Source organism: Polypterus senegalus, chromosome 8, assembly GCF_016835505.1.
Source record: "Polypterus senegalus isolate Bchr_013 chromosome 8, ASM1683550v1, whole genome shotgun sequence".
Lineage (NCBI taxonomy): Eukaryota > Metazoa > Chordata > Cladistia > Polypteriformes > Polypteridae > Polypterus > Polypterus senegalus.
In genome coordinates, this window is record NC_053161.1 from 149,791,806 (window position 1) to 149,815,913 (window position 24,108).

At 35.9% G+C, this 24,108-nt stretch overlaps 1 protein-coding gene across 1 annotated transcript in view; it reads right to left on the reverse strand.

Annotated features, from left to right (window-relative positions):
* Window positions 1–1,375: 1,375 nt before the first annotated feature.
* Window positions 1,376–24,108, reverse strand: part of tbc1d15 (TBC1 domain family, member 15) — a 131,855-nt gene continuing 109,122 nt past the window's right edge. Inside the window, exons 14-17 of the mRNA XM_039761918.1 lie at window positions 14,515–14,612; window positions 12,677–12,793; window positions 8,016–8,102; window positions 1,376–2,926 (exon numbers count right to left, since the gene is read on the reverse strand). Of these exons, the coding sequence (XP_039617852.1) occupies window positions 2,711–2,926; window positions 8,016–8,102; window positions 12,677–12,793; window positions 14,515–14,612 (518 nt within the window). The 3' untranslated portion in view covers window positions 1,376–2,710. The remainder of the gene's footprint in view (window positions 2,927–8,015; window positions 8,103–12,676; window positions 12,794–14,514; window positions 14,613–24,108) is intronic.

Sequence of the window (24,108 nt, forward strand, 5' to 3'; positions counted from 1 at the left end):
AACAAATGGAGATTAAGAAGTGACATGGCTGATGTGTTTAAAATTACAAAGGGAATTAGTAAAGTGGATCCCAATAAGGTCTTCAACGAGAGTATGGGACTTGATTGTCAGATTTTGCACAAATGTTAGAAAGTTTGTCTTCAAATAAAAAAACAGACACATGGAATAAATTATAAAGAAGTGTTGTAGAGAACAGACGTTAAGAACTTTTAAATCTCAACCCGTTATTATTTCAGGTGAATACAATCAATGAGCTTGTTAGGCTGAATGACATGTTCTCATTGTAATTGCTCAAGTTAAAAAAAATTCAATCATAAAAGGAGGTTACCTTAAAATATGGCATTCATTAAGAACAAGATGGCATGGATGGAATCCTAAAGTAAATTCTGTACACATTTGCCAAATTAAGTACAAGGAACAAGTCACCTAGTCATGTAATCAAAAGTATAACCATGGAAACATTCAGATTTTTTTTTTACGTATCAGTTGAACAGGGATTGAATATCCTGTCCTTATCTAAGCCTTTTCTTGTGCTTTTATATAGTAAACCAGTACAAACTTCACGGTCAATCGTTTTTAATTTTAAATTGTTTACCATTTTAAATTTTGACCCCAACTACCTTTGTCAACCAGAAGTACCAGGACTTAAAAGCTGTGCATACTACACCATTTGACAACAAGTGATTGTCAAGCTTTAATTATTTTTTGTGTTCCAATACTGTATGGATCCTTCTGTTTGTACTTTGTTAATGCTGCATTTTTTTCTCTGCCTTTCTGTTTGAAGAAGAGATACTTTCTATTTTCTTCATTCTACTGTATGTTCTTCTTCTTCTTGTTATAAAAAAACATGTATTTTTTTACATGTCCAACAAAGAAAGATTTAAATAGTGTTTCTAACTGCAGTATGCTTTTAAGTTTATTACATGTATGTGGCCATAATGCACTCACACAATTCTTTGAGCTATTTAACTAAAAGCCAATAATCCTTTCAAGATCATTGTGCTTTTAAATAACTTAATCTGGTTTCTTATTCAATACAATGCACATTATGCCTTATACAATACTCTTTCTAAAATCTGCTTCTGACCCTATTCTGTGCCCTAAGTAAATGCTGAAATGCAGCTATTAAAAAAAAACTAATTATGAAACTGAATTACATACAAACTTATTGAGATCCCAAGTCTAACGTGGGCACAAACAATGCACATTATAAACAGTTTTATACCAAATCAAAAGAAGACACTCTGCTATAGTTCTATTTCAACAAATTTAACATATAATAAAGAGTACATTTTAATATGTGAAAATAAAAATGAAGTTTTTAAATATACAATTTAATTGAACCTTTAAATGATTCCATAAAAAATGCTCAGTGTTTAAGTAAACCAAAGCCAAACTCACCTTTAATAAAAACAGATTAGTTCATGAAGAAATAAAGATAAGTAGAGACTGTAGGCAAAAACCTGCTGTAAAAATCTGGCGGCAATTTCCGCATGTACAGGATATGAAAGATCATACAGATATAAGTTACAGATAGACACCTTATAAATGGAAAGCATTTTAAGGAGAGAAAAAATATAAAATACTGTATACTGCATTCAACACATGCCTATTTTAATACTTAAAGTTTTCAAAATCTTTTCTTATTACTGAATGCGAGTTCCCTTTAAAATCCTGATAATTTTGGCTAATTTATGCCTTCATCTTAAAAAATCCAAGCAAGGACTAGGCACACTGCACACCACGTACAGCAATTTGGACAAAATACAGTAGTATGTCAAGAGGATGCAAATGTTCCATTTTTAAGAATATTCTTTCATCAGCAAAGGTCTCTATTGTTTTTGAAAAAATACTTTGCTTCATATTAATAACATCACTAGTTAGATAACTCTTTGGAACTTTGTCAATAAAGGCATTAACATACTTACTGATAAGAGGCAAAATATGAGCTAAAGGCATGTGAATTACATGCTTGACAGGTCTGTGTCAATACGGCGTACTTTTGTTTTTCCATAGGATTATATAATTTTACAATAGAAGAAATACTGCACATATAAACATATATGCTGCATGTATTAGGTTGTTTAAAAACATACCCTCTTATTAGGAGAGTAACGGTTGGATATAACTATATTTCAATTAAAATATTACACTACAGATATAACTGCCATTTTCAAAAGAGAAAAACTGTAAAGACACCTGACAAACATGTATCCAAATAACATGAAGCTCTTGATCCTTCAGAAATTGGCAATTTGCAAAAATCACACATTAAAGAATTGCCTCTGGATTGCTTTAATTTGGAAATGAAACCATTTTTGGTTTAACTTTTAATTGGGTTTTGCTCTGCTCATATCAACAAAGCTCATCCTCTCTGCCAGAACTAATTTTTTTTTATTTCAGCAATACAGAATTTTCAAAATGTTAACTAAAAAAATAAAAAAAACAGTATTTGACTTTAACTAAACAAAAGCCAAATCCAAAGATGAATGTTAGCGTCACATAACTCAAATGGAATGATCATTTAGAATTAAAGGACAACATGGTACAAGTAATTACAAAAATAATTCATTCTTCAGTTATGTTTTCTCTAGTCTCAAAATACAAGAATTCCTCTAAAATGCTTGACTTTGAAACCACATGTTAAGAAACACATCTTTCAAGTTGCTGGGAGAGTATTTTCTCATACAAAGAGAATAATTTATTAGTATTATACATTTGCCACTTTGTAAACATTTTGTGAAGTCTCTCGATGTCTTGAAACTTCGTCGTATCCACTGGCCACAGAGTTCTTGGACAAATCGTCCATTTGTGCAGTTGTCCTGATCAAACCTTTCTCAAGAGTTCCGTTTTTAACTATTTGTATTGTAGGAATTAATTTCTCATTTCTATCATCTAGAATTTCTGAAACTGAATAGGGTAAATCCTGAAAAGAAAGAAAAAAACCCCAGAGTATTATTGAACAGTTTTGTATATAAACAAAAACCATTTAAACAATGGAAAATCTAAGTAACTATCTGTGTAAATATGTTGCCATAATACTTCCCACTCCAAATACGTATTTCAAGATTACGAGGCAAATGCATTTTTAAGCTTTCCACTGTCTTATTTTGTAATTGATGGCAACATTGAAAATGAGCAAATACTCTTTTGAGGGAAAGTATTTTTTTTTCCAAACTACCAAAAAAGTAAACTCTCTTTATTTTATTATTTATATATGTAGATACTTGTAAACATACAAATTGTAACAAATGTTAAATTAAGGCTGAATATAACTGAATTATTCTTTAATATTGTGATATGACAAATTCCAGCTTGGATCTTGAAAGAGCATTGTGCAATGTGAAGTTAATGTCTACTATGGGAAGTTTCCAAATGGATTACAACTTAGCTGGTTGTATTAGACAGTCTGCAAGAAAGTAGGCAACAAGGCTGACTTCTTGGAATATAATGAGGAAGCTAGCTGTTTAAATTAAAAGTCTATTTTCTTGTTTTATGTAAACATCACATATAGGAGCTACTGGAGAAGGCACACTTTTTAACTATTGCTGATAAACTGCTTTATGCTTTTATTTTTTCTGTACATTACCTTATATAATAAATTAAATTATAGGCATGTGAAGGTAATAGTGCTAATGAACTTATCTTTATTGTATTGCACATTGCATTCGAAAACTATTCTGCCCCTTTCACTTTTTTCACATTTTCTTATGTTGCAGCCTTTACAAGAATTATTTCACTTTTTCAGGGCTAATTATATTTTTCCCAGTTTTGGCCCAAGGCTTAATATTTTTTCAAAAATGTCAGTTTTCTGAAAAGTACACAAAGTAATGGTTTCACACATAAACCAACACGAAATATTTATTTATGACAAATGTCCCTGTGTTTTATGTTCCATGAGCCTCTACACTATGTGAAGTCACACGACTCTTACACGGCATAGCCCTGCAAAGGTATGGAAAAGTTAAAAGCAGCTAATGGTGTGCACTGCCACATTACACTGCTTGCAGCATGTGTTACACTGGTGCAGCTGTTTCAGGCACCTGTTCTTGTATACTGTAACTGCTGTGGCAGCTGGCAGCTAGGTGAAGGCTGCCAGTGGCCATCTTCGATCAGCTGTCTTTAGGCAGCTGCTGGTAGCCATCTTTGTGCCGCCAGCGGTAACAGAATGCAGCAACAGACCTCTGGAACAGCAGCACCATTGTAACACATAATGCAAGCAACATACTGCTAGAAAACAGAGCAAAACTATAACTTAACAGGTGGTTTTGTCGACGTGTACAGTTGATTACCACCATCTACCCTTGGATGTCGATTAATTTCAACATCTGCCTCAACCCTGTCGACATCTCTCCGAAAGAGTTAATCTTTTCTCATATTAAGTAACACTCAGTATACCAGAATCACAAAGCAAAAACAGGATTTTAGAATTTTTAGCAAATTTAATAAAAAACAAAAAACTGAAATATCACACTGACACATGTATTCAGACAGGTATGACACTAGAAATTTGATTCAGGTGTATCCTATTCTATTGATCATTTTTAAGATGTTTTTACACCTTGTTTATAGTTCACATGTGGTAAATTCAATTGATTAGGCAAGACACACCTGCCTATATAAGGTCAACTGACAATGTGTATCAGAGCATAAACCAAGCCATGGGGTAGAAGGAATTGCCTGAAGAGCTTAGAGACACAACTGTGTCAAGGCACCAATCTGAAAAAGGCTACAAACATTCCTGCAGCATTGAAGGTTCGCAAGAGCACAGTTGCCTTCATACTATAATTCTTAAATGGAAGAAGTAAGGAACAACCATGAGATCTTACTAGAGCCGCCCAGCAAAACTGAGCACAGGGGAGAAGGGCATAAAATTCCCTGGTCTGATGAAACAAAGATAAAACTGTTTGGCATTAATTCTATTTTAAGCATCAGGTCTGAAGGAAACCAGGCATCACTCATTACCTGCAATATAACATTCAAACGGTGAAGAATGGTGGTGGCAACATCATGCTGTGGGGTTGTTTTTCAGTGGCAGGGACTGGATACAGAAAAGGGTTAATCACATTCAGCGATGCTGGTAATTATTTAATACAATTAACAAAGCAATGTAGGCCAAGTGAGGGATCTCTGTTTCATTTTCTGGCCAAGACAACAGAAGTACTATTCCATGATCCTTTAATAATGTAAGAATAATACAAGATTGTTATATGCAAGTCTCTCATTCTATATGCAATCTGAAGCTTGTAACCTATTAGTTATTCCCTGTTGTGTTGTGAAATTTTGCATATAAGTTGATACATATTTTGTATTATTTTATTTCTAACTTTTAACACTAATGTCTATCATTGATAAGAACAGCAATGGTTTGATAGCTAAGAACCATTCCTTTGTAATTTTACAACAGGGTTGGGGGAAGTGCCTAAAATAAGTTTGGCAAGTGATTCTCTGCAGGACTCTCACAGTCAACACCCACAGGAAACCCAGACTGCCTGGCTGGCAAGCTTCACCTTAACACATGGTTTTGGGGGCAGGTGTGAAGGTATTCTCTGCCCCATTGGTCTGAAGTATGGGTGTTTGGAATTGGCTTGTATCAGAAGCCTTTAAGTACCATGAATACCTATTGGCTGTAGGGTGTGGACAGAGAATCTATAAATTTGCTTGCTTTACCCCTCCCTAGCTCTCTCTTACAAACATCTAATGAAGAGCATCTGACGCACCATGAACTGAAAAGGACAACACAATGAAGAGCACAGCTCAGCAGCCATATTGAGACAGGCACGAGACCTGTTCTAAAGAAAGCTGACCAAAAATTAGGACTTAACTAGAGACAGTTTAAGTAACTAACAAGTCTGTGTGCCGCCTGAAACTACACATCAGCATTTATCAGGTTGTATGGTTGGCAATATTCAAATGAGCTTTGCTTATTGTTATTATTTGTGAATATTATCAATAATACATTATTTAAAGTGTAATTTAACTCCTGCTTGTCTTTTACTACACCTAATTGCCTTATGTTATTAATGTAGAAGAGAATTTGGGGAGAAGTTATATAGTACAGTACCTTATAAACAGTGGTTAAGTCTGTGAGATTTGAGGCATTCTGACAAAGACTACATATCAATAATACGAAAGAGGAAAGTACAGTAATATATTGCTCTACCAAGACAAAACATTCCCTGAAGAAGGTCGATTTGTAATATACTGGTATTTCCTTTTTTTAGTTTTTGCTAACCTAAACTTTAAATTTAAACTTCAGGCAGTTTACTGCTTATCTTTTTACCATTTTAGGTCTTTCTTTAATTGTATTTCCACTAATTAAATTCAAAGAAAAACTGGAAAAACTGAGGTGTTCTAAAATGTTTTCACTGGTAGTGTACGTGTGTGTATATACATCTCTTATTTTAGGAGCTTGCCTCATTCTTTGCCTTGGTTGCATCTGGAGGTACTGCATTTTCTTTGTAAGGTTCAAACACACTGTGTTGGTCCTCTTGTTGCTAGCAAAATCATGTCTTTAGGGTAACTGGTAATCAGTTAATTGCTATTTTCAGTAAGACGGACATGTGACCTTTCTCAGTCTGACTGTGCACTTGCTATTCTTCAGCAAGTTTTGGACTAATAACAGCACTGTCTAACTCCAATACAAACAAGTTCTCCACCCTTCCAATCAAGCCTAGTTGCCCTTTGGATTGCTTCAAACTCTGCTATAGCCACACCCTATAAGCTATGGGTTATGGAGAGCCAAAGTTACGGCCAAGTTGAGAACTGTAAAGCTTGATTGGAAGAAAGGTTCTAGGTCTTACAAGGGTTTTTAGAGAACACAATATAGGTCAGTTTCTCGTGTGCATGTAAGACCATCCTTTTGGCTGACCTCTGGTGCAAGTTCTGTTCATCATACAGTCCTTTGTTCAAACCTTGCTGGTCTGCTGTTACTTCCAAGTGATGTCCTTGTGATATTGCTTCTTGTGATATTGATGATCTTATTAGATAATGTGCAAAAGTCTGTATTCCGACGAGGGTCCTCACCACTGACACTGAGACTTTTTAGCTGGCAATAGCACTGTCTGGCAGCAGCTTTTTGAGCCAGGTCCTTGTGTACTAGGTGAAGCAAAAATTGATAATGTCAGTTTGCCCTGCATGGGAAACTAGTCAGGGTTGAGAGGAAGCTGAAAAGAGAAAAGATCATAGATATCCTCAATGAAAACCTGCTCCAGGGCACTCTTAACTGAAGACTGTGCCAAAAGTTCACCTTCCAACAGGATAATGAACCTAAGCACAAAACAAAGGCAACGCAAGAGAGGCTTAGGGTTAACTATAGGAATATTCTTGAGTGGCCCACCCAGAGGCCAAACTTGAATCCATTTCAGTATCTCTAAAAAGACCTAAAAATAGCTCTCCACTGACAATCTCCATCTAACTTAACAGAGCTTGAGAGGATCTGCTGAGAAGAATGACAGAAAATCTACAAATCCTGATGTGAGAAGCTTGTTGTATCATGCACAAGAAGACTAATTTCTGCCAAAGGTGCTTAAACTAAGTACAGAGGAAATGGCTTGAACTTATGTGAATGAGGTGTTTTGATTTGTATTTTTAATAAATCTGCATAAATAACTAAAATCATTCTGCCGGTGCTTGAGTGTTGCTTGATGTGGAAAAAATTATTTAAAATGATTTTAGCATAAGGCTGCAACAAAACAAAATGTGAAAATTTGATAGGAGTCTGTATGCAAGAATGTGCACAGGTAACTACTGTTACTAACTGGTAAAGTATTTTTGCTTGTAGATGATAGAGATATTCAATTAATATACTGTATATATCGCAAAAGCTGTAAAACAAGTCATGCAAGCAAACATGTCAATATTTTGCTTCTTTTTGTTGAAAACACAGGTTCATTATTATATTCAAGTTTACATTATTCTCATAACTACAATTCTTACAAAAAGTGACTAAATTTTTAATAACTAAATTAATTTGTGTATTTGTTCACATTTAAAAAAAGGTTATCAAGACAAACCTTGCAGTTCTTGATCTGTAAATAGATAGATTCAGCTTTACAAAGTACCTCTTCAACTTCTAGCTTCATTGAAAGTTCATTGATGTGCTACATGTAAGACACAGAGAGTTTAATCAAATCAGTATCCATGGTGACTTGTTGTCCTATTATAAGATAATCACAAAATAAAACACAATCTTATTAGTGAGGTCTCAAACATCCATTGGATAGGAATAATACTTAATGTTAGTATTTTGGGACCTGATACCCCTATTCCTCTAACTTAGTCTAATTTTCCTACTATAATATTATCATTTCTGTAATATTACCAGATTAAAAAAAAATCTAAACAGTCTAATTCCACGATCCTCCATTACTCCTTTACTTACAGTACATCCAGGTCACTTTTAATAAAATGAATGTGGCTCCCAGATTTAATTTTAATTCAAGGATTACTTTTTCCTCATTAGCCTTGCAGTGTATTGCAGCTAGTTTCATGATTTTGAAATGCATTTTGAAATGCTAAATATACCTCTCTTAATATTATATACATTATTGACATCATAGGACTATGTTGTTTTATCTCCTTCTGAACTGGAATATTATCATTAGACTTTTTTCTCAATTCTATTTGTTCCTGGCTTTTCCTGTCACCCTTAACCTTATGGCTTCCCATTCAATACCCTATTCCGAATGTCATTAATGAGATTTTCTTCTCAAACATTATTATCCAGTCCTGCAGACTACACATGATAGATTATATTATGTGATTCAAATGTGGAATCTTATCAAAGAATGACTTGGCTGTGCGTTAAAAAGGGATCTCTTAAATGTTACAAAATGCTGTCAGATAGAAGAGGAAGCAAATTTGCTTCTTCGTTATGAGCTCACTAGATGCATGTATGTACAGGTTTCTCTGTTTAACATTGTTAGAATTACAATCATTTTTAAAATACCACTGAGTCCTTTCCAACTCTATTTTTCATTTTTCTCAAATTCTTCCCCATTCTCTAAAGGTTTGTGTACTTCTCCTAAAGATACCTTCTATAATGTCTCATTTAACTGCTTAAGTCAGAAAAACTGACACTTGACCATTAACTTCACAACATTACCCCTTGTTGGATTTATTTGACATTTGCATGTGCCAAAAATCCCTATCAATTTATCTTGCTTTTGTATTGACTTTGAATTCAGCAGACTACAGAATTAAATATTATAAAATTTACTTGATGCTTTATGCCACCTATAACCGCTCTGCCTACTTGACACCACTCAGTTATAGAATGAGTTATAGACGGCTCTACTGGCAATTCCTATAATATGTTTATGGACACATAATTTCTTGAAATAATTTTACTGTATTGGACTTGCATCCTAAAATACAAAAAAATGTTAGGAAACCAAAAATAATATCTGAATAAACAACATATTTTTCTTACTGTAAGATACTTCAGTAAGATTGTATGCATGAGCGATGACAATTCTTTAATAAACAGAACCTCTGTTAGATTTACTTTCAGGGCTATGCTGGCAGAAAAATTAAGTCAAAAAAATGAAGAAAAAAATGAACAACAACAAGACCAAAACAGAAGTACTCTCCCCCTCTTTATTCAGGAGTTAATGTTTATGAGAAGGTGTGTCTTCTTTGAGTATGTATATTAAGCCTAAGAATTTCAGCCAACTTTACAACTAGCTATTTAATTAGATGACACATGCCATGGAAACTTTTAATTCAGCAAACTTAATATTCAATAAAGCCTGATGCTATTCTCTGATTCAAAGCTCAATTAAATGTACAACCTAACAGTGTGACAGTTACACCATACTGTACATTTTCTTTTCAGAAGGTTCAAAAGAATAGAGTTGCTTTCCTGTACCAACAAATGTGTACTACGCATCTCAAAAACAGCCTTTCATGCTTTCTTAGATACCCATTTTGTTTTACAGACTTGTCAGCAATATTAGTCTGATCACTTGGCTATCACACAGGTTCCAAACTCTGCTGAACACAACTGGTACATAACAACACATCTGCAGCTGCATGTGGATGCCTGCCTGTTTAGTATTCATTTGCTCAGAGGTTGATGCGCTTTAAAATCCTGGACAGACAAACGGATAGCCACGGTACCGTTTTTTAATAAATAAATGAATGAAGACCTTCTGTAAATATGCAAATTATACCCTGGACAAAGAAAGAAAGAAAGAAAGAAAGAAAGAAAGAAAGAAAGAAAGAAAGAAAGAAAGAAAGAAAGAAAGAAAGAAAGAAAGAAAGAAAGAAAGAAAGAAAAGGCTAGGTAGGTTGGTCAGTTTGTTCATTAGTTCATTAGATCATCTGTTTATTTTTCTCTGCTCTACTCTACCACCAATACCCTGTATTGCTGACATAAGGAAAAACAGACTTATGGACCCAAGTTCAATCTCAGATTTATAGTGGCATAAATGTTATGCCAGATTCTGAACCTACCATTGCGAATCATCAAACCAGCCTTTTGTTTTTTACCTAATCTTCAATTGGCCAGCTTTCTGTAGCCTCATCTTCCTGCTCTTGGTCAAAAGAAAAGGAACCCAGCACAGACTTCTGTTGCATCTATGAACAGACTCACCCATTCCGCATACCTCTGTTACAAAAAGCTGTTATTTGAGTATTTATGTTTTTTTTTCTTAGCTTGATAGCTTGAGTAAATTCTCATTTGACCTTTAATTAAAAGGGTATTTTTGCTCACAGACCTACCACTCACCAGATGCTTTTTAGTTATCTTGTAAACTCTATATATAGTAGGGCATAAAAATCCCAGAGGGTAGCTGTTTCCGACATGCTGAAATTACCACATCTAGCTTGCACAATCATGTCACAGTAAAAGCTAATTAGATTCCACATTATGTGCTTCCTTATATTTGATCGAACAACAAAAAATCCTTCACTGCAGCTGTAATGGTTAATCACATTCTATAAGTCCTTCTTAATATGTTCAGGTTTTTCATTTATCAGACACTTCTAATACCTATTTTACCCAAATCAGGACAAAATCAAAACATCTAGGTAGAAGATCTATGAATATGTGAGATTATATCACTTCAACATCTCATTTATATTTCCATCTTGAGTTGTCCAAAGATAAAATGAACTAAGGTCTTTCTAACAAATTTGACAGACTTAATAAATTTTCTTCAAAACTAAAATAAGGATAAAGACTGGACAATACATTTTGTGTTACGTACGATTACAATAATGCTGTTACGTACTAGAAATTGTATCTTCCTTTCTCTAATATTCTCTTTGGTCTCCTTTTAACTTTTCCCTGTGACCTTGTGGGTCCCAGACTTTAAGTGGCTGTAATAGCACTACATTAATTTGTTTTCTTATTCGAGTGGTTCACATCATTTTAGCAAGGGAATGGGCAGAGATTGCTCCTTTCTCTCTATTTACAGTAGTGTGTTTACTTATAGTTATACTTTCTTACACACAAAAAAACAGTTCACCAATATACTGTATTGCAAACATATTTTAGATTTGATGATCTTTAGAAATAAAATTAGTTTGTTAGTTCAAAAATGGCCACCTGAGCATACTTTGGTAAATGAACAAAAAATGCTAGGGTTATTACAAGATTTCAGGTGAACAGACGTAATGTGATAAGATGTTTAGGTGTAAATGGTTCAAAAGCATGAAAGTAAACATTCCAAAATATAACACACAGTAAATGTGATATAGCTAGATAGTCACCACTACCAAAAGCTGAGATTAAAAAAAAAAGCAGCAGCAGAAGAAGATATAAAATATTTTATAATATATATTGGTCATCCCCATGGCAACAGTCTGCTCTGAATATACAGCCTCACAAGTTCTGCTACATCTCTGGGTTCAGTGCTTTAGGAGAGAGCACTGTTGTAACTGACTTAGACGCTACTACCCAGAGGGCTCTGAAATAAGAAAATATTGGGAAATATTTTACACCTAAGGATTTCTCACATTGTACTTCTGTTTTTTCTTGGCTTCATGGGAATAAATTAGAACAAACAAGCAAGCTTCATCATTTTGGATGCCTTAGTCTGTAATTCTGTTTCTTCATAGCTTTAAAATGTAGGTCAATAGGGACCTAAGTATGCACTATGCCCGCACTAATCCATCTAAGTTCATCTGACCTAGAACCAGAAACTCAAGAGAATTTTCTCACCCTGCCTCCAATCAATCCAATTTAAGTCAAGTAATTGGAAAATACTTAATTTTACTACTTGCTAGAGAGAAAGGATGAAATCAATGCCTAATAAGCCTGCCTTAACTGAAGACTAAAAAATTTAATAAATTCCTAATGTATTCAAATCTTGATGCCTATTTTCAGAATGCAACAATCTGATCACAAAAAGATATGATAATAATGACTGTCTATTTTTATAGTTGTTTAAATGTTCCTTCGTTATCAGCATAAGAGATAAAGCTGAAAAAGTCAAGGTCAAGAGTTCAGTTTTCATCACTAACCCATTATTAATCATTATTCTAGAAAAACTAAAGTAAGTGAACAATGAATGGATTTTGTACACATGACAATTACAGGTTGTTTTTTAATCTTTTTTTTCCCTTTGGAGCATAAACTGACCATTGAAAGAGTTAACTTTTTGTTGTATCAATGAAGATACTAAAGGAAAAGAAGATAACTAAAAAAAATCCAATGCATATAGTCTACCTTGAGAATTTCATTAAATCCATAATGTTCATCCATTATTTTCTGCTTTTCTGAATCCAGTATGGCACAACATACTAGTAAATGAAAGTTTTTGCAAGGTAGCCCAGTCCACATAACCTTAAAAGAAAAGGTGTATGTTAAAAAATAAAGCAAGAGAAAAAAAATATTTTCATCATATGTATTAACACTAGAATTACCAGAGCCTACGAGAAAACTCGGAAATCCGGCCCACCTTAAATTCGTTCACACCTCTCCGTCAGCGTCTTTTGTCCTGTAAATGTGGCGATTAAGACAAGCAACAAGCAGCCTGCTATTCCATCTCCCACTGTCGCAGAACATTCACTAAGTGCTCCCAGCTCATGCCTTGTTTGATTATCTGGGAGAGAACAGCTGGAGTTTAAGAGTGGAAATAATAGATCATTATTTGGAACACGTGCATTTCATGTGTGTTCCGTTTCTACAGTAATCTGTGTAAACACATTGTTAAAACAGAAACTTTTTCATATTTTAGTAATAAATGTTACAAAATGTAGGCATAAACTATAGAATGTGTCAAGCCTGAAGTCCAAAGATCAAATACACACTCTCACAAAAAGTTCAAGGACGATACAACAGCTTCCATGGCGTAGCGGAAAGATCTGCTGACTTGTAGTCAAGGGGCCACCGGTTCGATCCCCATTGCCGCCTATATTTGCCATTTTCAGTAGTGAGCTGCTCTTATTGTTAATATTATACAGTACACACATACATTTGGTTTGTGTCTGTAACAGACCATGTACAATTATAGTACTGTACTTGTAAAAGTTACCTTTTTTTTCACTTTTATTCTCTCACTCATGATCACAATACATACTACCGCCCTAGGGATCTGAACTGGACATTCTCTGATCTGGAGGGATAAAAGCTGACACACAAATGCTGATGAATCTTCCTTCTTCTTATCTCACCGTCACTTTATTTTTTTTTATTCAGTTTTACTGAGTGTTCCTGCTCAAGCAGAATTAGTATGCACCTTATAGTGTCAAAAAAAACAACAAAAAAAAAACAAAACACAGACGTAGGTATATATAATATTTTGAAAAAATCATTTTATGACCTGAATAGTACTAATCAGAAAACAAACAAATGCAATATTATTTGAAAACGAACTGCGTCAGAGCGGGTGTGAATTTACGCTGGCGCTGTCACTTAGAGTCAGATCAGGACAGGCGGGAATAGGTGTTACAGCGTGATCGTGATTGAGAGAATAAAACTAAAGAAAGCTAACTTTTACAAGTACAGTGGTACCTCGAGTCAAAACCATAATTCGTTCCAAAACTCTGATCGTAACCCGATTTGGTCGTGACCAGAAGTAAATACAATTAATCCGTTCCAGACCGTACAAACTGTATGTAAATATATTTCCTTTAAAGATTTTTAAGCACAAAAATAGTTAACTCCAGCAGTTCACGCCCAGATAATCAAACAAAGCAAGTGCTAGAAGAAGTTCGTGAACGTTCTGCGACAGTGGGCGATGGAATAGCAGGCTGCTTACTGCTTGTCTTAATCACCACATTTACCGGACAAAAGACGCTGACGGAGAGGTGCGAGCGTTTTTAAGGTGGGCCGGATTTACGAGTTTTCTCGTAGGCTCTGGTAGTTCTAGTGTTAAAACCATTTTTATATTATTTGTATATTTTAGGATAACCAACCCTTCAAAAAAAAAAAAAAAAAATAATAAAATAAAAAAATAAAAAATGTTTCATTTACATTGCAATTAAAGCACCAATATATTGATGAGGCAATATAAATCTATGAATACAATAAACTAACAAATGGATAGTCAAGGAAAGCATTACCTCCCACAAGCGCATTGTATTAGGAAAACTGAATTCTCTCTTGAAGAGTATTAGTAACCATCGGAAACAAAAATACAGGTATCCTGAGTCCTGTGATTCTGAAAGTTAAATAGAAAGAAAACTTTATTTAAATATACTGTACATTATTGAAGAACACTTTTTACGCTTCATTCATAGAATGATATTTACACAGGCCCAAAGCACTGGAGTCACCCCAGACAAATCACAAAGCCTGCATGGGTTTCAGCTGTAGAAATAGGAAAACGAATGATACTGTACTAGTGTTAGGTTAAAGGCATCTAGCAAATAATTAAAATTTCTATTTCTGATGCTTTTCAAACTTCGAATCAATGCAAGTTGACAAACGTGGAAGTCAGCTATGCCAATTTCCACCTGTAATGTATGGAGATCATTTTAATTATTTTGTTTATTTTTTGACATGGGCTGTAAGAAACTGAAAAATTACAAAGAAAAACTAAGCATACCAATGCCCCCACACTGGTAAAGTAAGTCAAGTTCTCTTTCACTGAGTTTTTGTTTTTAAAAGTAGAGGTACACACCAGCCAGAAAACAACTCTGTGTTAATGCTTGTTCACTCATCAGGCACTATGGAAATGGCAGGGTGCTCCTGCATGGCTGACCAGATGAAGCCATGCAGTCACACCAAAGCAAAGAAAGATTTTACATCACTTGTCAGCATATTGTGTGGTCATTTACTGCTACACTGAGTGCAGCCTTTAAAACTGACTTGGCAAGAACAGCTTATGTGCAGCCACACTGAATTTCTTTATGACGAGTGTTTATGCTAATTGGCAAAACAGTGGAGTACCTCTTCTGTAAAAAATTAAACAATTCAGTCTGAGTCCCACCTCTAGAATCTTTAGGTGCTTGGTCTTTCTCATTTTGCATTTGATCGGAAGAAAAGGCCGCAATAAAGTTTTAAATATTGCATAGTTTGTGAGCCTGGTAGCCATCCACTGACATAGGGAATACATTGGCTTTTAACCACCCAATTTGATACAGCAGAGCTTTTAGCTATGACAGAACAACCACAATAACACATAATAAATATACTTGCAAATAACACACCCTATGATTCAAATACAACACTCTCAAGCAGTGTGGAGACAGCGCAACATGTTGTGCAGCCACCCTTTTGCTAGACTCCACAAAGTTGGCAAAGCATTAAACTATTTCTCTACACAGCTTTTCCTTTCAGCACTAAGATTCTCCAGTTCTTTAAAACAGAGACATAATACCTTCTGTGTAGATGGTTATGTGTCTTTCAGCATTTTCTTGCATAAAGAAGAATGCACACAAGTACGCGGTCTTAAGTGGATTTTTTAAATTATGTACCTTCACATAGAAAGAGTAGTGGCTTAACAGCAAAGTATGGTCAGTATCCACATTCAAATCAGAACTCTCTTGTACTCAAAGCATTCCTGGTTCAATATCTTATTTTTTTCATATTATTGTGGGAATCTCTAATGCAGCAAATAGTGAAGATTTTGTGTAGCTCATGACTACCGGAACTGTCCTCCTTTAACTGGGAAAGCTCTAGGCAGAAGTGTGTACAAAGTTTCCAAAAGAAAATGGCTGCACCTAATTTGCTTTCAAAAATAAGTCAGGTTTTGCAACTAACACAGACTAGAACTAAGATGGCAATTTATGATTAAATTAATATTTAGGTGAGGGTGGACTTTTCTGGGTTCCAGGGCCATGAGGTTGATCCATTACTGAAAAACACTTTTCCATAGACTATCTATAAATGGCCAAGAATTATTAGTAATTCAGTCAGTAAGTGAATCTTTGACACATAGCTTTATATATACAGTGCTGTGAAAAAGTATTTGCCCCCTTCCTGATTTCTTAATTTTTGCATGTTTGTCACACTTAAATGTTTCAGATCATCAAATAAATTTAGATATTAGACAAACATAACCCAAGAAAACACAAAATGCAGTTTTTAAGTGATGATTTTAATTTTTAAGGAAAAAAAAAACTATCCAAACCTACATGGCCTTATATGAAAATGTAATTGCCCCCCTTGTTAAATCATGAACTACATGTGGTTAATCACATTTTTTGGAAAGCTGAGTTCAATTTCACTAGCCACACTCAGGTCTGATTACTGCCAGACCTGTTGAATCAAAAGATCACTTATATAGAACCTGTCAAACAAAGTGAAGTAGGCCAAAATATTCCAAAAAGGAAGACATCATGCCGTGATGTAGAGAAATTCAGGAAAAAATGAGAAACAAAGTAATTCATGTCTATCAGTCTGGAAAAGGTTACAAAGTAATTTCTAAAGGTGACAGCCATTTTCCACAAATGGAGAAAACATGGAACAGTGGTGAACCTTCCCAGGAGGGGCCAGCCTACAAACATTTTCCCAAGAGTGCAACGATGACTCATCGAAGAGGTCACAAAAGAACCCAGAACAACATCTAAAGAACTGCAGGCCTCACTTGCCTTAGTTAAGGTCAGTGTTCATGACTCAACCATAAAAAAGAGACTGGCCAAAAATGGCATGCATGGCAGAGTTCCAAGACGAAAACCATTGCTGACCAAAATGAACATAAAGGCTTGTCTCACTTTTGTCAAAAAACATCTTGATGAATCCCAAGACTTTTGGGAAAATATTCTGTGGACTGACAAAACAAAAGTTGAACCTTTTTGAAGGTGTGTGTCCTGTTACATCTGGTGTAAGAGTAACACAGCATTTCAGAAAAAGAACATCACACCAACAGTCAAACATGGTGGTGGTAGTGTGATGGTCTGGGGCTGCTTTGCTGCTTCAGGACCTGGACAAGTTGCTGTGATTGATGGAACCATGAATTCTGCTCTCTACCAAAAAATCCTGAAGGAGAATGTCCGGCCATCAGTTTGTGACCTCAAACTGAAGCATACTTGGGTTCTGCACCAGGACAATGATCCAAAACACACCAGCACGTCCACCTCTGAATGAACACTTGCAAGATTGCATCGAAGTGCACTGTGCCAAAATTTTGAGTTAATAAAGCTTTTGTAATAATCATAACCTGCATGCCTTTTTCCATAAGAACAGCTGTAAACCTATTTTTGCCAACTCCTGATATATATATATATATATATATATATATATATATATATATATATATATATATATATATATATATATATATATACACATACACTCACATACTGTAAGGGCGTTAACGTGTGAATTCTTGTGAAGGATTGTGGGGTGCTTAGCCTATTCTGGCATAGCAGCTTTGCTGAGTCTGCCTTTAACCTTTAAGATTCCATCTTTCAGGACTGGGTCAAGTTTGTAGATTTTTCTACATTTCTTTACATGGAGATTTTAGTGCAAGGCTTTAATCTCTTCTGGATAAGCTTGTAATTGACTGAGGTGAGCAAGTTCCTTTTCTGCTTTATACAGGTCTTCCAAAGAAGTTGGCTTTAACTTCATTGTTGATTTGTAGTCCTTCAAATGTTCTGTGATTAGTATTTTTTGTCTTTCTGGGCTATGTCCAATTGGCTTACCATATGCCTTTCTTTCTTCTTTCAGATGCAATAGCGCTTCTTTGAATTTAAGGAATCATGCAACTGCTTTCTTTAAGCTTAACCATTCTGAGTAGTAATTCAAAAGTTCTTTTACTGTTTAAGTTTTCTCTTTGGCACTTATTGAGTTTACTACACAGCCTTTGATTTCTGGATCATTGTTAATATCAAGTCCCCTTCGCCTGGTCTCTTTGGCTATTCGTGTTCTGGCTATAGCAGGAAGTTCGGGCTTTGAATCCATGTTTTACTTTTGATGAAGCTTTCTATGGTAGACCCTCTTGATGCCTGGTCTGCTGGGTTTAAAGCAGATGTGACATATCTTCATTTTGAGGGCTGTGAGTGCTCCCTAACTCTGTTGACAAGAAAGGTTTTGTAGTGTGCACTTTCATTTGCAATGTACCTTAATAAAGTGGTGCTGTCCGTCCAAAAGGTTGACTCTTGCAGGTGAATTTGCAGTTCATGTTTTATCATCTTGTCTATTTTGACTGCTGCCACAGCTGCTGTTAAGTTTAAAATTGGTATGATGACAGGTTTCAGTGGTGCCACTGAATTGATTTCCGCATTAGAAATGAATAATGTCTGTTATCTTCTTTACTACTTCAGAAGCGTCTCCAAAATGGTGCATTTGTGCAGACAATATGTGACCAAATCCAATTGGTTTAATTGCAATCCATAAGTAGCTTCAAATAGTCCATCGATTTTTTCCATTGCTGGGTGCATTTAACTTCCACTTCTTCATCCTATACAAACTTCTCTTTACACAGTTCCCTTAAAATAAGTTTAGCAGGCAATATCACTAGTGCTAAAAATCCAAATGGATCATATATTGAACTGACCACTGACAGAATACCATGTCTTGTAGCAGGCATATCTTGCACCTTTACCTGGAACTTGAAACTGTTGGCTTGTGTGAATCACTGAACGCCTAAGGCTCTCTCAACTGGTAACAAATCAGGGATTATGTCTAAGTCCTTTTGATCAACAGCCCTGTCTTCTTCAGGTATGGACAATAAGACTGCTTGGCTATTACTCACCCATTTGGTAAGGTGAAATCCTCCCTTGAAACACAGGGCTTGAAGATCTTTGGCCAATTTTATGGCTTGCTCTTCTGTAGCAACTTACTTTAAACAGTCATCAACACAGAAATTGTGAAACTCAATGTTAATTACTTCTTTAGAAGCTGTGCCTCTGGCATCCTCAGCTGCTCATCTTAGAGCATATGAAGTACAATTGGGTAGCACCAAAAAGATGTACTGTCATTTTGTATTCCTCTAGTCCATCATTTAGATTACCTTTGGGCCACCATAGGAAACAAAGAAGATCAGTATCTTCATCTGGAATTTTCACTTGGTAGAACGCTGATTAATATCTGCCATTAGTGCAATTGGCTGCTCTCTGAATCTTGTAAGAACTCCAATGAGAGTGTTAGTTAGGTCAGGTCCTTTCAGCAACTATTCATTCAGTGAGTACCCTTGGTAAGTGGCCATACAGTCAAAAAAAATTCTCAATTTATTTTTCTTTGGATGATATACTCCGTGGTGTGAGATATACCACACTCTCTCTTTTCTGAGTGACAACTGTTCTGTGGGTACCTTAATAGCATATCCTTTCTCTAAAATGTCTTTCATGAAAATTTTGTAATCCTCATGAAACATTGGGTTCCTTTAATGTTTTCTCTTCAGGCCAATAGCACATTGCTCTTCAATGCAATGATTGTTTGGCATTTTAAGTGTCTCATCTTTAAAAGGCAGATTAATTCAATAGTGTCTGTCCAATAACTTTGCAGACTCTGAGATTATGCACATGAACTCAGTGTCCTCTTGTGACATATCCTCTTTCTCTTTGCAGCTGTGCTCTGGAATGTCTATTGTATTGCTGGAGTAACATCTGTTCTATTTCCATTATTGACACAAGATTGAGTGTATAACTTTGCAGTCTTTCACTATCTGTCCCCTTTATTAAGCCATTAACAATCTATCCAATAGTCCTCTTCACAGCATAAGGATCTTCACCTCTACTGTGCATGACTTGCCATGGCTCTAGGGATGTTTGTACCTAATAACAAGCCAACTTCTGCCTTTATCTATGGCAGATACGTCCTTGAGATAGGACCATCTTGTGATATCCTATAAGTTTGTGTGTAAACCTCTGGCAATTCGATAAAAATGTTTTCTTCTACTCAACAGACTTATAACTCCGATAAAACAGAACATTTTACTAGTTTCTATTTATTTACTTTGTCCCTGTTTACAGTGCTTACATGGTCTTAGGCCTTTCTTCCAGGAATATTTAACTGATCTTGCAAGCTTTCTGTGCAAAATGTAGTTGTACTGCCACAGTCTATTAGAGCATATGATTCTATACGTCTTTCACTCGTTTTTGACTTAACTTAAACTGGGACCACAGCTAGGACACTCTCTTTACCGGCCCCAGTGGCAATGCACATCTTTAATGGTTCCACAGAAACATATAAAGAAGAAACATTCTTCCTTTCTGACTCAGTGTGCTCTTTTTAGGAGGTGTGGCTTTATCATCGGTAACCATTTTCTTGTTAATATACAAAATGACTGGATGCAAATGGGAACATATATGGCACTTCATTTTTTCTAACCAGTATTTACTAAGATGTCCTTGAACTTAAAGCATAATCCTTTAGATTTCAAAAAGTCAATTCTACTTTCATATTTTAGTTTCTGGATTGCACTGCATTTGACAAGAGCATGACTGGCATTGAAAATAGACAGGGCTTACTACATGCAGAGCGACGGGCATTAAGCAAACTCCTGTCAATCATGAAGAATCCACTGCATCCACTGAACAGTGTCATTTCCAGGCAGAGGAGTAGCTTCAGTGACAGACTTTTGTCACTGTCTTGCTCCACTGACAGACTGAGGAGATTGTTCCTCCCCCACACTATGCGACTCTTCAATTCCACCCGGGGGAGTAAATGCTAACATTACTCAAAGTTATTGTCTGCTTTTACATGCAATTTTATTACTATTTAATTTAATATTTTTTTTTGTATCAGTATACTGCTGCTGGATTATGTGAATTTTCCCTTGGGATTAATAAAGTATGTATGTATGTATGTATCTATCTATCTATCTCTCTCCACCTTTTTGACTGAGATGTATGGGTTCTCCTTTTCAGCAGCAGCAGCAAAGCTTGTAGCAAAACTGCCTTTTCTCAAGCCAGTATTCATTGGAAACTTCCCTTGATCAGTCTTGTCCTTTTTCTTCTTAGAGGTAAGGCTTTGAGGTGCTGAGCTGTATGCAGGATTCAAGGCTATTGTAGCTTGTTCTTCCAGAAAGTCCACTAGGTTGAAGAGTCATGCATCTTCTCTACCTTCAATATTTCAAGCTACACGTTGCCACTGTCCTTGCAGTTCTTGTGGAAGCATTAAGATTATGGTATGAATGTTTTTGCTGCTTTCAAATTCATATCTGTCCTTCACACTGGACATAACGCTCATACAGCTGCCAAGAAAGACAGCATAATTCCATAGACCTGCTCCATTGTCCGACTTTATTTGCTTTATGTATGCATCTGCTGTCTGTAGTTGGTTTCCATAAAAGCTTTCAAGCTTCTTCCTGGCCTTTTTGTAACCTTACGCTGGTGGCAGGTATCTATAGCCTTTTAACAATTTCATGCGGTTAGCCTTTGGTAAATTGTGCTAAGAAGTCTAATTTATCTTGGGGGTTCTCCATCACCTCATCAGTAGCACGATCAAATGCTATAATAAAGTCCACATAGTCCATTGGGTCACCATCAAATACTGGGACCTTCCTTTACAGTACATAAGGTACTGGAACCGCCTTTTGCTGTTCATAATGTTCTTGGTGAGGCTCATATTTACTTTCATTAGTATATAAAGGACTAAAAATACTTGCACCATATGACTCTTCATTCATGTCATTTGGTTTTTCAAGAACATTATAGGGATTTGGATTACTTGGAATGTGACTGCTGCGGTGGGCTGGCGCCCTGCTCGGGGTTTGTTTCCTGCCTTGCACCCTGTGTTGGGGGAGATTGGCTCCAGCAGACCCCCGTGACCCTGTAGTGAGGATATAGCAGGTTGGATAATGGATGGATGGAATGTGACTGTGTCCATTAAGTGCACTCAGTCTTACATTGAATTCTGTAATTGCTGCTTCTAGCACCATTTGATCTCTTTTAGCCTTTAGCTGTGCCTCTTCCAAATCAAGAACCTGTTGCCATTTTGCAGCTTTTAACGCGAGCAAGCAGTACTGCGTCTGTCGCTTCTTGTGCCCTGATGACACTAACAGAGGTAGCTGCTGAACTTTAAGTTTTTGCAGATACTTGAGAGACACTGTCAGCAGGAATGACATCGTCAATAAATCTGTACCCTTTGAAATGGTTTGCAGAATCGGGAGGCGACTTGTGAAGGCTTTTATTTTGAGGAGTTTCCATAATCCAGCCCACCGTCTTTCCAAGAAACGCATGTAAAGTCTTCACTTTAGCATCAGAACCTTTATGTAGTCTTTTTCATTCATCTTTGTCGCTTTGCATGGAGAGAAATTAATCATTTAGCTTTTTATATTCTGTTCTCAAGGCATAGAAATCTGTCTCAATAATATTGCTTATTTTTTCACAGTTATATTCATTTTTCCTTAGAGTCTTTACATACTCTATCAAGCTGAGTAGCTGTACATATTTTTCATCTACTTCCGACTGAAGATCAACACATGGTTCTAAAGGGTTGGCCAGTAACATACATCTGGAGATTAACCTGGGCTGTGCTGGTTTGTTGAGCTTCTTGCTGTCATCATAAACATTATCCCCCACTATTGTCAGGATGACCACTCTGGCTTGTGCATGGAGATGTCAAGTCGATCATGCACCAGGACAGGATCACTTTAAGGTATTTAAGTTATTTTATCTTAGTTTATACAGTCACACAAGGAGCGCTTGCAATTCTTTCAAATGTTCAATACTGATCAATGTGCCAAAGCATGTAAAGGTTAAGGTACCTTTCGAAATGTCGTTTTCTTCCATTACAAACCGATGTCAGGCTTAAACAGGCTGGTTTCAAACTTTTCTTGTACACTTCAGTTGTTCTCTATACTAGAAGAGGTTTTACTTCATATTCCGTAAGTTCTTAATGTACGCCACTGCACATTCAATACAGCAAGTTGTGTTACATATTATTGGGCATGTTAAGGCAATACCAGTTCAATTCTGCTTATGGGGTTTATAAGAACCTCTCTTAGACTATGCACTTTTTTATAGGCAAACATTTAACTAAACAAATACTTCTACCTACTTGACATAACCTAAATTACTAGCAAATGGCTCTTACAGTACATTTTTTATCACAGCATATTATAATGAGACCATTTTGGACACTTGCATGGCAATTTGTGAAATTATGTCTCATAATATTTATTTTCAACCCGAAGTGTCACAAACTGAATGCAAGTCATTAGGGTTATGTAATGTGTATTATGTTTAACCTAATACAGGTAATTCAGGTCTTATTCCTAGATTTAGCTTTCTTAGGGCTTGTTTATACTTCACGCTCAGAACGCGCATGCATACACATCATGGCTGCCACGTGTTTCCAGCGTTCATTTGACGCGCCCTCTGAGCAGGTCCTCAGAAATTAACGCGACGCGTCCTCTGAGCAGGTCCTCAGAAACTAATGCGACGTGCGCAAGTTGCAATACCAGCAAAAAGTCGGGGGACGCAGTGTGATTAAAGTTGGAATGTGACGTCAGAGTCTCTGTTTACTATCTACATGTGACAGAAAGTCGCTATGCGGATCCTACGAGATTGATGTGAGCACTTCGATGCTTGATGAATGGTTCGATGTGGTGAAGCAAAATGGCGACATACAGATGCATTTGTGGTGTTTTTATGTTTAAGCATCGCATATTCCCCATCGTAATGACACAATACATTTTAAAAGTCTCACATACCATCTTTTTTTTTTGCAACTTCACAACAGCAACATAATGTACAGCCATAGAGAAAAAAAATTAAGGACATCGTGAAAAGGTGTATTTTGTGATTAAAGTGGAAATTTCAGCT